Consider the following 17,053-nt stretch of genomic DNA (forward strand, 5'->3'; position numbering starts at 1 on the left):
GCTCAAATGATATGTTATATGTTTAAGAACCAAAGATGAAAAGATGGAAAAGACATTTCCTTAAAATGGGTTAAAATGTCTCTATTACATGTTATTTTGAAAAAGTCAATGTTGTATTAAGTAAAGTCTTATGTCAAAATACATGTCCATGCATTCATTATGGTTTGCCCTTATATTCTTATGTTATGTCTTGTATGTTGTTTGTTTACTTGTTGAGATTTCTCAAAATCTCATTGTGGTAGTTTCTACTACTATTCTCACACGGAATGGTAGAAATCGTGACAGGTATAGAAGATCACCCCATGGTGAAATGCAAGAGGACATTACCCCGACCATCAAGGAGGTACCAAAGAACAATGAGAGCTCAACAGAGCCCTCTTTGTTGGTTAGGGTATAAAACGCTGACCGACTCATTACTGAGACATTGCAGCTCATTGACGAGCTGAAGAGATTAAGGAATTGGGTCAATGACTGATTTTTGGAAAAGAGAAAGAAGCCTGACTAGTTTGAAGAAAAAAAAAGGGGGACCACTTTTCCTGTGCCAGGAAACACGTTTTGGATTTCTAAGACTTAACCTTTTGCAATGGTCCATTTGTTTTGGGAAAAAGTTTCAGTTGATGGTCTCTTGTTTTGGGGGACTTTTGAAACAATGTTTATTTTGGAAGTACTTTAATTAAGTTTAAAAACTTTGGGATGCTTATACTTCGGTACCATGTTATTACATTATTGTTAGTCTTATGTAGTTAAGAAAGTTTTTTCCGCTGCAATTTATTGCATACTGCTAGCTCATTAGGTACATTGCATCATAACTATCATGTATGAAGGTAATAGCCTTGAGTTATATGTCTTGACACTTGGGTCACCATCCAATCCCAAGCAGGGACTGAGGGCGTTGCATATATGGTCATCCTTATTACAAAATGAGTGATAATTTGAGAAAATAAAAAATAACTCATATGTCTAATAAAGCATTTGCATCACATGGTACAATTCAGGCTATTTTTTCCCTCTTAATTAAAGGGATGTAAGAAAAAAGGAAAAAGGTAGAGCTCGAAGGAAGTGGAAATATCTCGTATTCTTCAATTGTCTTTATTCAAAACATTATTCAAAGTTATCTCTAGATGAAGAAGAAAAATTATGTTAAAAATATAATTATTAAAAATACCACATGAAAATATATGATATCTCAAAATGAGTCTTACCATTTTCCAGCTTATAGCTTTTGGCATCTTCCATCAAGTCTTGGGAGTTATAATTAATGGAGAGAGCATTCAACCAATTTTGAATGCAAACAAGAGCTTCAACTGTTTTTAGGGGCCAAGGAGCTTCAACTATTTTTTGGGCCAATGAGCTTCAAAATGAATCTAACTCACGACCCTCAATGCTGAATGTCGACTCAGAAGCAACAGTAGAGATGAGAAGCAACATTACATATATTTAGAGTGCATGCAAGAGAAGTGATTACTTGAGAAAGAGCTAGCACCGTCCCATTTTTTTAAAGCATCTTCGACTTCGACACAAACAAACAAGCACACAAATTTGCATTTTTTAGTCAAGCATTTAGCATTGAAAATTGAAAACTACAATACCCGAAAGTTCAACAACTAAAATCGACCCAAACCCAGGAACCCTAACAATTTAGATCATTCATACCTTTAGGTTAGAGAGAGAGACTAAGAGAGCGGGAGAGAGGGACACGCAGAGAGCGAGTGAGCTATGAGCCCATGAGAGCAAGACAAACAAATCCTTAAAGCAAGCGAGCTGCGGTCTGGGAGGGAGAGGTGAGAGAGAAGGAGCTCTTTGCCGAAGCCTGTGAGATAGAGAAATCCTTAAGGCAAGTGAGCTATAACGGCGAGGGTGAGGTTAGAGGAGAGTGTTTATGAGGGGTACTGGGAGAGGTCAGATGGTGTGTGCGACTGTGCGAGGGACACTAAGAGTGGTGAGCTAAGATGGTGTGTGCGAGAAGGAGAGGGTGAAGGGTAAAATTCCAATAAAGAATAAAAGACACCATTTCAGAGGAGTTTGGGGGGCAGTGGGTGATTTCTAGTAAGTTGTCAGATATTAACCGACTTGACCCAAAATAATTCGAAAAAAAATGGAACACTTCCATTTCTATTTATCCCCACTTGTCAATTTTGTAAGAATCTTTTCAACGGGGTGCACTTTTGTCTTTGATGGTGGTCTTCCTTTATTTTGAACTACCAAAGGACTAAGAATCTTACTTGTTGTGCCCTCCATGGATGTAGCTAGATCAATCATGTTGCTACCACACCTTGAATTATCTCCAGGATACTATTGCTTTAGTTGCTCTATTTGATTTATCAATTTGGCAAAACTTTTCTCGGTCTTTGCAGCATTCAAACACAATTTGTAGAAGCGATTTAGGATCATATCATACCTTTGTCCCTCGGGATTGTTCTTCGCCTCATAACTACTTTTGACAAAGGTGTATTTTCTTTTTATATCCTTCATCCACCGATCCAAGATGTATTTTAATGGTAGTATAATACTCTTGCCAGCCAGCCAGCATATGAAGAGCGCGTCTACATAATATACCTCTAAACTCATACAACTTGCAACTACACGCAACCTCCAGGCGATCTTCATCTAGCGAGACAATGAAGTTTGCACGCTTTATAAATTCATCACTTACTTTAATCTCATCGACAACTATATAAGTATATTTTGAGCCATTACATCCCAAAAACAAAGTAGTCAACTATTGTGTATGCTTTTTGAAACTGCTTCTCAATAAAATAGTGACTAATGCAAGGAATCTGGGTGTTAAATGATGCAAAGTCGGCAAGAACTTCATTCTTTACCTTCCAGCCCAAAATGTGTTTTTAACATACGCTGGCACCCAAAACACCTATCACTATATAGAGATCCCAACCATGCATTCTCATGAAGATGATAAGTATCAATCAAATTACACCAACGTTCTTCAAACTTCTGCTCACTTAAAGATTCATACACACTTTTGTAGAGTACTTTTGATCTCCTCATATTGGGAATGTGATACAAACTTTTTGGAAAGTTTTTTCATGATGTTCCACAAGCAGAAGCAATGTTGTAACGACCTGGCTCATAATTCTAAGGTCAGAATATTGATAATTTTTATTGGACTTAAATTATATTCAATGCAACATATTGGATAAGCCCATGAGCAATAAATTATTGAAGTTGATTATGAATTTTAATTAGGCTCAATAAGTAGGTTAAATCCAATATATTATTTATTGAATGAGTTAGACTTCTTTTAGAATTTAAATATCGGCCATTATAAGTATATTTCAATTTTAAATCATCATTGATTGAAGTCACCAATGCAATCTTAGTCATTGTCAATCTTACATTGAATGAACTACTAGATCATGTTTTTAAATTCAAGCTCTCTTTTTAGATGATTACAATTGAGTGTTCAGCAGATTAGTGTTACTACATGTATTAACTGAGTCCAACTCAAAGTAGTTATCATCGTCTCCCAATTCTCTCTATAAATATCTTCATTCCACATGTTATTTGGAAAAAATCATAAACCTTCTAGTTAGCACCGTGATCGATTTTGTGTCGAAAATTTTAGGAAGCAACATAACAAGATAAATAGCTTGATCATAAATTAGGATTACTATACGTTAGCTAGTTATGTAAATTATTATTAAAACCAGTTCTTTTGAAGCCAATGTTTGTGTACCATGCATGTCATGATATTTGCAAGCACGCCATTCATCATGGTTCTGTCCGCATATTATAGTTATGTATATATATTATAAAACACGTATATTTGACTACTTTCATAAGATTGCATAAAACACGTAAAATTTCATAAGATCAAGTGTAAGATAAACTCAGAATAATTAATCAAATGACCATTCAGATGCATGGTACCAATGCAACTTTAGGATGGACGTGCACGTCATGAGCCGCTGATAGTATTCTGGCATACTCTAGTGGACCACGCTTGAGTCCGTAACTTGCACATCCACCCTGAAACTGAACTACATTAGTACCATGTATCAAAATGGCCATTTGGTTAACTAATTTGATCTTATCTTGCACTTGAACTTAAGATGGCTTACGTGACTTGTACACGAGATGCATGACATAATATATACATAATTATAATTTCTGAATTTGAACATGATGCGAAATGACATAATCATATGCTATGCTGGATAACATGTTTGCATATGACATGAGTAGTGCATAAATAATGGTTGTCAATGAACTGGAATAAATAATACTTATATATAAGGTGAACTGTGATGATCCTAATTTGTGATCACATTACTTACCTTGGTGCGCTTCTTTTTTAATTTTACTTCATAGTTCGTCACCTATACGCAGTATTAAATATCATTAAATCTGTCTAGGAACAACATGTACTAATATCCTAATGAATTAAATTCATAATCTAGAAGATAGTCAAATAAATCTTTTAATTAATAAAATAGACTTAATCTAATTAATATTAAAATTCTAGTACACTATTACTATAGTTTACTCATAATTTAATGCTTAGTAATTTAATTTAAAAATCCTTAAATAATTTCTTTAAAAATAAAGTTTTTGGACCAACATATTTATTTAATGAAATTAAACTCAACTCAAAATATTAGGCCCAACGTAAAAAAAATCAAAGCTCAATATAAAATATAAGTTCAACACATATGTTGTTTGGCATACAACTAAGGGACATATATGTAATTAAATTAAAGTCTACCCTTCTGTAATTGTAACCGACTGAAGGCTTAGGAATTCATTTCAAATTTGAAGGCAGCAAAGGTATTCATTTCAAATGCGATAGATCCTTACCGAGAGAGAAAGCCTGCGACGAAGTTGGGGCTAAGGCGAGGGTGGCAAGTGTGGCGAGAGAGAGAGAGAGAGAGAGAGAGAGAGAGAGAGAGAGAGAGAGAGAGAGAAGGGTAGCAGACAGCCGTGGCTTATCGGGAGGGAATGGGTGCCACAGGGTTGAGCTAGTCGGCAGTTTTTGGCACCGTGGATGGTACTCCGACGTCCCTTGAAGTGGTGTTGGTGTGATCTGGGCAAGGAGGTTGCCACGATGGTTGAGCTAGGGGCAGTGTGCTATTGCAAAGAGGAGAAGCTACAATGATAAGAGGCTATGTGCTAGTGGCAAAAGGGTTGAGCTGGTCGGCGATTTCTAGTACCGGGATAGTGCTCCGACGTCTTATGTGGTGGTTGGCGATGGTGGACAACTTGGAACGAAGGGAAATGCTACGGTGGCTGTTGGTAAGTGGTTTTCTCTATTGTTACTGTGTAACTCTGGTTTGAAGTGTGGGGGAAAATTTTGATTTCGCTCGAGGTTCTAGCCGTGAGGTATAGTGGGTTTGTTGATGGGAATATTGTGAGGAGGAAGAGAAGATTTATAGTTGGGCCTTGATGTGAGAGTTGGTCTCCCATTAAGACACTTACAACTAAAACACTAAGAGACGTACGGGCTTGAAGGTTTCTTGTGTTTATTTCATAGGGCTTCGTGGGATTTTATAGAGGGAAAATAGAGGATTAATGATAGGATTTCAGAGCTGGTTACCCATTAGGATGATCAATAGGAGATAAGAATGAAGATGGGATTAGGATTATACAATCAAGAGATAGGAATGAGGCTTACGGGTGGAAATAAGAAGAAATAAGATTTAAATTCAAAACAAAACTCTAGTGGCTATTGCAAAATAGTGTCATAATAAAATACCAATAACAAAATGATAATAATCCTATTAAAATTAATAAGTAAAATATGATAAAATTATTATAATAATAATAAAATATTTATAGTTATATGAAAAATAAATAAAACTTATCTTACGGCCTAATCTTAGGATCGGGTTATTATAGGACCCTAATGTTTTACCTCCCTCACAGTACCCCACGATTCTTAAGGGCATGTCCAACAAGGCCTTTAAGAATCTTTTAAGGTAAAATATGCAACATAGAGTCGTCAACAAGAAAACAAAATAATCCGCTTGTGTTAAGTAAGAAGTGTCCCCAGAAGTGAATTCAGGCAGGGGGTGTATTCGATCGCGTATGAGCACGGAGCTCAGATGTGGCGAGAGGTTGGCTCAACCGCATAAGGTGCAAGTGCAAAGCTCGGATGAGGCGGAAGGCTAGCTCGACCGCGTAAGGTGCAAGCACAAAAGCTCGTATGAGGCGAGAGGCTGGCTCGACCGCGTATGGGGTGAGCGCGGAGCTTGGATGTTTGTTGTTATTTATGTTCACTTGATGCCTTTGTTTTGTTGTTAGTGTTGGAGTTTGTGTGAAGTAACCCACACACAGAGGTCAGAGGGCCCATCGGGTCCACTTTAGGCTGTTGCCGAGCCCGTCGGCTCGTTCCCGAAGGTAACCTGCGCAAGGCGGTTGTGGAGCTCGGAGGCCCATTAACTCCAAAGGCTCGTTCCCAGAGGTAACCCATTGGTAGTGGTTATGGCTCAAGCGTGACACCCGAGCTGATGAGGTGTCATCTAAGCAAGTGAGGTACCGAGCTGAGAGAGAGACTTCCTAAGCCAATGAGGTGTCATCCGAGCAAGTGAGTTAGCAAGCTGAAGGGGTCATGATGGTGACTCTGTGCAGCATGGGGAGCTGTCCCGAGCCAGCAGGCTGTCGTGCATGAAGTTGTTTCCTGAGTCGTGCATGAGGATTGGTCCTAAGCTGTGCATGAAGTGAAGTTGTTTCTCGATTCATGCATAAGGATTGGTCCCGAGCTGTCCATGAAGTTGTTTCACGAGCTGTGCATGAAGTTGTTTCCCAAGTAATGCATGAGGATTGGTCCCGAGCTAAGTGTTTCGGGCTGAGGAAGTGCCAAGCAGACGACCTCCGTGTAGGTGGCGTCCGAGCAGTGGTTCCTGGGTTGAGCAAGTTATCTATTTGAGCAGGTTCATGTGGCACGCTGGTTCCCGAGTGGAGTGTTCCGGGTTAAGAAGGTGCCAAGCTGGTGATCTCATGTGGAGATGCCGAGCTGAGTGGCTGCAATGGGATCTCTCGAGCTAAGGTGGTCGTAGAGGGTCGCGAGCAGAGGAGGGCCCTGTGTGGTGTAGCCCGAGCATTGTGGAGCGGACCTAGCCACCAAGAAGGGTGATCGAGAGGGGGTGAGCTCACCGAGTCCGAGCTGTGAGAGGTGTCCGAGCAGTGGCCCAAGCAGTCGTGGGCTAGCTGCAATGGTCAGGGACCACACCAGTGTTGGCAGATGACTCTGGCAGACCTCGAGGTGGCTGTCGCTGCCCTTCCTCCCTCGCGCCGTGGCTGAGGTGGGCTGGTATCTCGTATACACAGTGGGGTGCACAGGATGGGTAGCCAATGGCCCCCGTCTATAGTGGCTAAGCCAGAAAGTGCCTGCGGTTCACGTGGTGACCGTCGACAACGCTGCCATGCTTGCGGCTGAAGGCCGCAAGCTCCTCGTTGTGCGCACGGCACGTGCACTTGGATGCACAACCATTGGCCACTGACTACCAGTAGCGGATATCAGGGACACCATCGGCGTGGCTAGACGACGCAGGCAGACCACGGGGGTCTCCGCTGGTGCCCATTCTTTCTGTGACATGGCTTGGCCATGCTTTGGCCCTGGGCACAGTGGGATATGGTCCGTGCGGGACCACGTCAGGGGGGAGTGGGCGGTCGGCGACCTGCCCAGTGAAGACAGACAGCGTCGACGGTCATTGTGGTGGCCGCTGGCACCACACCTTGGCCATGCCATGGCAGGGTCGTGGCACCTTGGCATTGCTCTCCTGTGCATGGCACTGTGCGTGCCATGCAAGGGCGGGACGTGCTGAGTTGGTCTATTGTGCATGCATGCACAATGGACGTGCATGGCACTTAAGAGCACAGTGCCACTGTGTACTGTTCTTGACTCCGAGTGCCCACACATTGAGTACAGTGTTTCGGGTGTTGTGCATAAATTAAACTCCCAAAGTCAGAAGATGGGCGACTCGGACAGTGTGCTATTCACTATCTGCCTATTTTTCATAAATTTAAAAGTTAAGAAAATTGAGAATACTCATCTGGGAGAGTGTTATCCATTCGTCCGATGATTTATTCAGTGCGCTGATAAATCGTCCTTGTCCCACCTTCGACGAAGAGAGGAAATCAGGTCCCACAGAAGGCGCCACTATTGATGATGTAAAAATCGCACAACAGGCTGGAAGGGGAGAAAGAGTCATTGCAGCCCACTGGAGCGACTTAGGCCTCTTTCGGTGTTGTTTGGAGCCCACGGTAGTGTTCCAATGCAGCTATACGGTGGCGATGCGTACGTTCATGGCAGTAAATGAAAAACATAAGTACAGAGAAATAAAAGAGATGAACACATGGATTTACATGGTTATGCATAATACCTACGTCCAACGGCGTTTGGAGAGGAGAAATCCACTATAATATTCTTGTTTACAGTCTCTCATGATCTCTCATTCCTCACTGTACAATGGTGGCTTTGGATACATTTACTAGAGGAAAATCGATCGCTGGAGCTCTCTGTTCTCAGGTTGGAGGAGGTTGAAGAGGAAGAAGGAGAGCTAAAGAAGAAAATGAAGAACCCCCTTCGGAAGTCGTCCAGACCCTCCTATCTATTTTGTTGTTTTTCCCGCGTGCATCCTTGCAATGATAAAGCCAAACTCGTTTGGCATGTCTGACCGCACCCCCCCAACAGCCTCTGCACGCACATGACCTCCTGACTCCCTTGCACCCACATTACTTCCTGACAGTCCCATACCCCCATGACTTTAACTCTTCTTGTCCCCTAGCTTCTAATCCAGGTGGGCTAGGCTTAGCCTTTGGGCTCTAATGTTTTACCTCCCTCACACAAACCATCAAACCCAAGAACATGTCTCAAGAAAACCATAAAACAGAAAAAGTCTAAAAACAAAAGAAAACACCAAACAATGAGACCTAGGAACATATCTAAAGAAAATGTCTAAAAACAAATAATAAGCATAAGTGTGAAACTAGCCACCAATTACGCATGCATTTTTTTTTGCAACAAATGCTTGTGTTATAATACAAATTTACAACTGCCCTACCTCCTCCATTTGAAATTTCAAGGATCACAAATTATTGCAAAATGCTATGCGGTACAGTATAAAGAAAATTGTTTGAAGGAACACAAGTTTTTAAGACCCCATTCTTTTTTTACACAAAGAAAATTGCCAAGATAACGTAAGTAATGGATAACAAACGATAGGCACCTCAGGAAAATTATTACAAGGAACATAAACGATGCTAAAATATCACAGCCTGTACCTTTAGACGGAATCACACAGCTGTGGGTGAGGACGAAATCACACAGCTTTGGATGAGGACTGCGAGTTGATGGACGTTTTGGTCTTGTTTCAAGGACACGTACGTCGCTCCAGAAATCACAAATCACACAGCTTTGGGTGGTGAGGGTGCAAAATGGGGTCCACGAGCTGATGGACGTGAAATCACAAATCACATAACTTTGAGTGAGGGTTCAAATTGGTTTCAAAATGGGGTCTGCGAGCTATGGACGTCTTGGTCTGTTTCTTTTTTTTCTTTTTCTCTTTTCGTTTTTTCTTTTTTTTTAGGAAATGTTATGTTCCCCGCTCGAATGTCCCGCTCTCACTTTCCGCTTGACGTGGAATGTCACATTGTAAGCATTTAGAAATTATAAAATAAAGCCGCCTCCATCTCCATTTCATCTTCAACATTCTTCGTCTTCAAGTACATTAAACCTATCATCGAGAGAAACCCATCCCACCAAGAGAAACCCATCCAGAAATTAAAAAATAAAACCGCCTCCATCTCTATTTCGTCTTCAACCTTCTTTGTCTTCAAGTAAATTAAACCCATTACTAAGAGAAACCCATCCCACCAAGAGAAACCCATCCGGAAACCAATTCGTCTTCAAGCCAGAGAAACCCATCCCACCAAAGAGAAACCAGTTCGTCTTCAAGCCTCCATCCATCCGGCGGCCAAAGAGACCCATTTCACAAGGAAATAAAGAATGTTAACCAAATGATCACAATGAATTTTAATAACTTGGTACCTCACAAATATATAGGAATCATTTCATTCATTTTTTCTCTCTTCCAGTCTTACTTTGTTCTTCTTTCTAAAACTTTGCCCTATCTTCTTCATAACTCCTTTTAGTTATTGGATAAATCTATTTTCAGATATTTTTGGATCTAGAATTTCAAGTTTTACGGCAAAAAGGAAAAAAAAAAGTTCTAATTCCAGTTCCAGTGTGGGATCAACGAAAAAATTCCCTTTATTTTACCAGAGAGAGATAGAACATATTTTTTTGTGGGATCAGTGTCTTTTTACATGTTAAAACAAGAACAAATTTCTTAGACTTTCGCTACTTGAAAGATTAAGTATGAATAAACGAACTCCACCGTGCTCTGTTATCACATGCATCATAGGTTTTTCATTCAAAATAAACTATAGTTTGCCCCAATATCACATAACACTAACACTAATTAGCTAAGAGTACTAAAGGTTGTGGCCATGGTCGAATGCCCACTCAGTCAATCACAAATCCCAAACAACGAAAAAAATTAGGGAAATGTACCTCTCGGATTGGAGGTTGGACGGAGGAGAGTCGGAAGACAGCGTTGGAAATGTATCTCTTGCCGCGCGGACTGGATGCTGGTGGACGTCTGAATGGCGAGTCGGAGAAATGAAGGTAGGCTTTTCATTGGGGGTTGGGGATTTTCGACTTCTAAAGAGGAAATGGGAAATGAGGAGCAGGGGAGGGAGGGGGGATGTTGGGCAGGAGACACGACTTGACATAATTTTTTTTTTTTTTTAAATTATAAAACACGTGACATGCCACGTATAATGGGAAGAGAAAACGATATGTTTGAACGGTAACTGTAATATTGTCCTTTTTTTAATACTTATAAACGTTGCCACGCTAGGTGTGTTGGCAACTCAAGCGGTACACTGGAGCGGTAGGATACAAGGGGCTGAGTAGCAGAGTTCTTTTGCTCATAGGAAATGATATAATATAGAAAAGTCACTGATTGTAATTTTTTTATTTAATAATTAAAAAAATATTTTTTAATAAGTTTATGATTTTTTTTATTTTTTAAAAAATATTAAGGAGTTTAAAAAATAGTTTTAAAAAAACCAAAAAAAAAAAAATTGCACACTCGATAACTTTTAAAAAAATATTGCCGACACTTGACAGGAAATTGACCACTCCATTTTATCTTGCTGCCTGCCAGTAATCCACACTTTACAACACCTAGGCCCAACAACACCTAACCCAGCCCCCCGGTTTTTTTCTTTCTTTTTTATTTTTTAAACAACAAGATGCAACGCACCGTTTTGACCGAAAAGGGTTTCCTTCCCCACCTTACTTCCTCTCGCACCACCCCGCCAGACACTCTCTCTCTCTCTCTCTCTCTCTCTCTCTCTTCCCTGTGAGTTTTCCGCCGTCGCAGCCTCTCCTAACCGGTAAGTCTCCCTCTCCTCCGCCTCTCTCTTTCTTTCTCTCCGTCTGTCTGTCTCTCTCGCTCCCTCCCTCCCTCCCTCCCTCGCATGCTCTCTCTCTATAACTCTCACTCGGTCCCGCTCTCTCGCTCTCCGTGATTAGGTTGCCCCACCGAGACGCCGCCGCCTCAGCGCAAGGTATTCCTTCACCTCCGCTCGGTCTCCATTTCAGTAAGCTCTATCTCTCTCTCCCTCTCTCCGGCTGCTCTCTCTCTCTCCGTGTATTTTCTCTCCCTCAAACTCGGATTTACCTTTGTTTTTCCACTGTCACAGAACACCTCTAACATCCCTCGTGGCCCCACCTAACAGTGCCGACCATCGCACTAAGCTCGGTATGATGCTCTCTCACTCTCCACTTTGTAATTTGTAGGAAAGTTGGATGGTGTTTGTGCTTGTGAATCGGTGTATGGGTTACTTGACATGTGTGGTGAGTGGAGGTTAGTTTTGTGATGACATGTACAGAGGAAATGGTTTGTGACATGGTAAAAGCCAAACAATCTAGTAATTCTTATAGCCTACCGAAATAGGGTGACTCTGATAGTATGGGGGTGACTCTGATAGTATGATACCAACTCCAAGGGCTGACGCTGGGGTGAGCTGTATAAACTGGACATCTTGGGTTGGAAACTCCGCATTCACACTTTTTGGGGCCATTAGACTCGGAGATTTCCCTTTGAAATTACTTGACTTGTCAAGAACTTGTGCACTCCTAACATTAGTTGAGACTTTGTTGCCAAATGCTTAGAGCATTGGCATTGGATTAGCCATCCCAATCTTCAAAATTTGACTAATATGTAACTTTTTTGCTTTTAGCTAATCACTCAAAACTTTGAAGTCTATATTGAATTAGTCATCACACTCTCTATAATAATAAAATTTTTATTATTTTTTATTATCTATATTTCTTTAATTATTTTTTATTTTTTAAATACTTTTTATTTTTATTTTCATAATCTCCAATAGCCTGCAACAATGATATTCATGTTCATCAATTGAATCCAACAATCTATAAAATTAGCATCTCTAGTTGACAGTTTTTGTAGATGTTAACAAAAAAATAACAACCCAACGATCAGGTATGGAATAAAAACGTCCAAAAAAACACATTAAAATTGCTAAGAATTGCTCCTAAACTTCATGAGGAGTGATTTAACAGTATACATAAAATAATTGGAATGTTAGGGGGGAAGGGGCTATTACTACTGGTAGTTATTTATAACATACCAAAAAAATCGAAGAACAAGAGCATTGAATATGAGGTTCATTTTTCTAAGAATAATAGCCCTAACTATAAATCAAATACAGGAAAAAAAAAAAGAGAGCCTTATATATTCTCAAGTGAAATATAAAATAAGTACTGCAATTTTTTTCTTAAGTGTTGCAGGGGAAACAGTTTTTTCTTAAGTGAAACATTTGTTTAACTATTTTTGGATGGATAAGTGTTTCAGGTTAAACACTTTTCTCCCATATTAATCCTTATATAATTTCTTTAAGGTTTAGATAAAATATGTAAAAAAAATCCACTCATATCAACTTTCCCATGTCCTAAACAGCATATAAGCTATAGTACTTCCTCAAATTTAGGAAAGCACCATAACTTTTGCAGACAAATTTTCTTAAGCATCTAATTCTTTACCCCTTTCTCCCTTCGCTGCACCTCTCTTTTTTCACTTTCACTCTTATTAATGAAGTTTACAGTAAAGATTTGTTAGTTCCTATAATTGGTTATTTATTTCTCATAAATGCTTGGCTGTGATATACAGAAAACAATATACAAAGGGATCTGTATTCAAGTCTCTAACAGTCTTAAATTGTGACTTGCTAATAAAGCATTAGCATTGGCATTGGATTAAAACATAGAAATTATTTTATATCATCAGTAATGTGTCAATAAGAATTAGATTTGTTTTTGGAAAAAGTTAGCTCTAGTACTTATAACCTGAATGAACTGAATCTAGTCTTGTTTAGAATCCCCACTCCCACACACTATTACATGCACAGGGCAGACTATTAGCTGCTGTTTTCATGCTGACATGAAAGTAACCAAACAAAATCGGCATAGTAATGGCAAAGCTACTGAAGCTCAAACACAAACATGATATGGCCAGAGTTATTTTTTTGGTGGGGTTTATAACTCAATTAATTTTAAGTTTAAATCTTCCATGAAACATAATCTTTTTTCCCTGAGGAAATGATAACAGATGCCAAACATTTACAGAGCAAAAAGTTTTACTTACCCATCCCAGAGCCCAATTTCCCTTTCACATTCAGATGCCAACTCCATTACAGCTGCCTCATAATAGTCCCCTCAACAAAATACCTACTCACCCTCATATCTAACTCTGCCCTTCCCCCACTAATTTTTTTTTTTTTTTTTCGTTGGCATATTTATTTTCTGGGTCCCCTTGCCCCTTTCACAACTCTCTCTCTACTTTTGGAATTGTTCCCACACACCATTTCCTTTTAGCATCAACCTATTTTTTTTAATTAATCATTTCCTTTCGACTGTCCAAAATGTATGAACGAAATAAATGGCACCCAAACAACGAAAATAACATCAATGGTGCCCAAACAAACCCGAACAAAATCAATAAAATCAAAAAAACGAAAATAACATCAATGGCACCCACAGATCAGAGATCCACTTTCAAGAAGCATGCACTTAAAATGAACAAAATCAAACCCAAGGAAATCCAAAAATGGAGTATATGAAATTTGCTATTGAAACCCAAACAAACCAAGCAAAATAAATGAGAAAAATCAAGGCTAGGGTTTCAGATCTTACCATATTGTTGGTATATGATCTGGAGAGAAGCTCTGAGCAGCTGCTGGAAAGAGAGCTGTGGGCAATTTTACGGGAAGAAAAACGAAAAGAGCTGTGCGGGAGATAGGGAGAAGGAGATGTGAAGGGAGAGGAAAAGGAAAAGGAAAATAATGAGATTGTTGTGCGAAATGAATGTGCAGGGAAATGAATGTGCAGGAGAGAAGAGGAATCGTGTGAAGAAGGAGATGGTCGTGGAAAGGAAAAGGAAAAGAGGTTTGAGATACACTAGCGGGAAGGAAAACCCGAACGACCGTGCAACAGAAAATAATAAAATATTAATATGAAGGTGCTGCAGTTCACTTCATATATGAAAAGTTGGATGAATTTACTGTAGCTAATATTTTAGATGAATTGTATTGAGATAATCCAATGTAGACAATGTATTTTGAGCAATTGTCTAGTATCCTGTTGAATGAATTTGATGTCTTTTAAGTGCCAATCCTGGGAAAGAATCACTTTGGTACTTGGCATCCCATTGAATAGATCATTCTGTGTTGAAGTACATGTTTAGCATATTGCAGTACATATTTAGCATATTTCATTTGACATGTGCCACCTACAATTGCGCATGATATTGAGTTGTGTGGGTATGTTTGTTTGTGGGCATGGTTGTTTGTGGGCAAAAATAGAAGGAAAGATGAACAAGGACAAAATATTCAAGCTAGCAAAGGGGTTCCGGGGCAGGGCCAAGAATTGCATAAGGATAGCCAGAGAGAGAGTAGAGAAGGCCTTGCAGTACTCCTACAGAGACCGTCGCAACAAGAAGCGTGACATGCGCTCCCTTTGGATCCAACGCATCAATGCCGGCACCCGCCAACACGGAGTATGTGTTTATTTCTTCTCATTTCTTGTTCATTTTTGTTTTTGTATTTTTTTGGTGAAATATGCACGAAAAAAAGTGGCTGTCTTCATAACTACTGCATTTTTGTGTATGCAAATTTCCATTTTGTTTTATCAGGTACCATTAGAATTGAGCTCTGGATATGTTTGACTGGTTCTATTCAATATAACAAAAGTATTTGAACTTTTGGTGCATAATGTGTTTAATGATTCAAGTTTTTTCCCCAACTGGGTAGTCATTTATACTCTCTACCCAGGTGCTTTCTCTTTGTAATTGGTCTGCGCCTCCCTACCCTGTTAAAAAAAACTGAAATTATAAAAGAAGGGTAGTCCTGGACAGTCATTTATAGCACTACTTTTGGGGGGGGGTTGCCATCCGAGGTACAGATGATAAAATAGGTTGGACTAATTGTTAGAGAAAGGCCGGGACCATATTTTCCATGATAGTTTTACAACTCACATTCTTTTCTTTTTCTTTTTTTCGATAAGTAACAGAATTATATTAATAAGAATAGGCATAGCCCAAGTACACATGGGGTATACAGGCGTTGACACCTACACGTGGTATTATTTATTTTGATCATATATATTTTTCTTCCTTATACACCTATTACTAGATATGTACCTACTGAAATGCTTAAGCATACATATACATTGTGGCAGATGTGAAGCCCCAATGGCAGTAATAGCAAAATAGGCAACCTGGCTGGAATAGATGTCAGCTTAGATCAAATTCTAAATTGTATGACCTTGGGAAGTTTAAGAACCCAAGATCTTGCACCTTTCTTCTTGGGCCCTAAGAAGACACTGTCTATTAATTCCTGTTGTAATTGCCACATTATCTTGGTCTGAAGGATTTACATTAGGTGTACTTTCTATTAAGTTTTCATTTATTACGTAGTGGTTTATCAATCAAAAGTTAAGAAGTAATAGCTTCTAGTGGGTGTTTGGTGTTTAGTGTCAGTTAGATGGTTCTAAAAGGAGCAGGCTGTTACCTTTCTCTGTCCATTAAGTTAAAAGCTCAAGAATCTTAGTGTACATGCATGGCAATGTCTACCGCAATGTCTACAGACATGGCATATTGGTTTTGATAGGTTTTGTATAAATACGATTCTCTTTTCTCTTGCTGGCTTCTTCATGTGATACACATCAAGGGATGATTTACTATCTTGACCTTGAGAAATATCATGGAACCTTGTGGACTTCTTCAAATCATAAATATTAAGGAGTCGGTTCTCCACTGTAAGGGGGGATGCATATCCTGGGCTTCTACCCTGGTGGAGTACTGTCCTGCTGTGAACCTATGGATAAACACTTAAATAATTTTTTTTCTCAGTAAGAAATGAGGCATAGACAATGTTTTTAGTGGGTTGGGTTGCTTTATTGTGCATATTTCCAGGTTAGAAAGTGATGTTTTGGTTATTTCTGTTTTATCAGGTTAGCTACGGTAATTTCATGCATGGTCTGTTGAAGGAGAACATCCAACTAAACAGAAAAGTATTGTCAGAACTTTCTATGCACGAACCACACAGTTTCAAGGCCCTGGTAGACATCTCTAGCAATGCATTCCCGGGAAACAAGAATGTGGTGTTTCCTCCCAAAAAGGAGGGCATTTCGATTGTTGTGTAACTGGTAATTCAGAACACTGATCCTTCTCATGGCCTTTTAAGGAAACTGAACAGTTAAAAGTTGGTGACATTTTCGGCTTCCGGAGCATCTTGTAATTTTATATTAGATCTATCAAAATTATTTTGGTTCTTTCTGTCCTCCCTTCTTTCTCCTATCTTCATGTAACATTTGCGCCATATGTTAGGAAGAGCTCCAAATACTAGTAGCACTCAAAAAATTTTGAGAAATATTAGCTTGACTGTTAACCCTGAGGGGTAGCTCAACTGGTCCGGCCTTGGATTTGCTCCCCAATGGTCACTAGTT

General features: G+C 39.6%; 1 protein-coding gene across 2 annotated transcripts; it reads left to right on the plus strand.

Annotated features, from left to right (window-relative positions):
* The first annotated feature begins 11,301 nt into the window (after positions 1-11,301).
* LOC109004257 (50S ribosomal protein L20) lies at positions 11,302-16,888 on the plus strand. Of its 2 annotated transcripts, none has more exons than XM_018982750.2 (5): positions 11,302-11,421; positions 11,561-11,628; positions 11,731-11,789; positions 14,911-15,104; positions 16,559-16,888. In XM_018982750.2, exons 4-5 carry the CDS (start codon positions 14,919-14,921, stop codon positions 16,748-16,750), a joined length of 378 nt encoding a protein of 125 aa, XP_018838295.1. In that variant the 5' UTR covers positions 11,302-11,421; positions 11,561-11,628; positions 11,731-11,789; positions 14,911-14,918; the 3' UTR covers positions 16,751-16,888. The 2 variants fall into 2 exon arrangements, with proteins under 2 accessions (XP_018838295.1, XP_018838296.1); XM_018982751.2 differs by having other exon boundaries at positions 11,561-11,595.
* Positions 16,889-17,053: the final 165 nt, after the last annotated feature.

The sequence above is a fragment of the Juglans regia genome, chromosome 7, assembly GCF_001411555.2.
Source record: "Juglans regia cultivar Chandler chromosome 7, Walnut 2.0, whole genome shotgun sequence".
In the NCBI taxonomy this organism is placed as follows: Eukaryota; Viridiplantae; Streptophyta; class Magnoliopsida; order Fagales; family Juglandaceae; genus Juglans; species Juglans regia.

Excerpts from the sequence above, each read along its gene's own strand:
- LOC109004257 (XM_018982750.2), top strand. The coding sequence starts at position 14,919 with ATGAACAAGGACAAAATATTCAAGCTAGCAAAGGGGTTCCGGGGCAGG. Across the intron at positions 15,105-16,558 it reads CCGGCACCCGCCAACACGGA|GTTAGCTACGGTAATTTCAT; the intron begins GTATGTGTTTAT and ends CTGTTTTATCAG.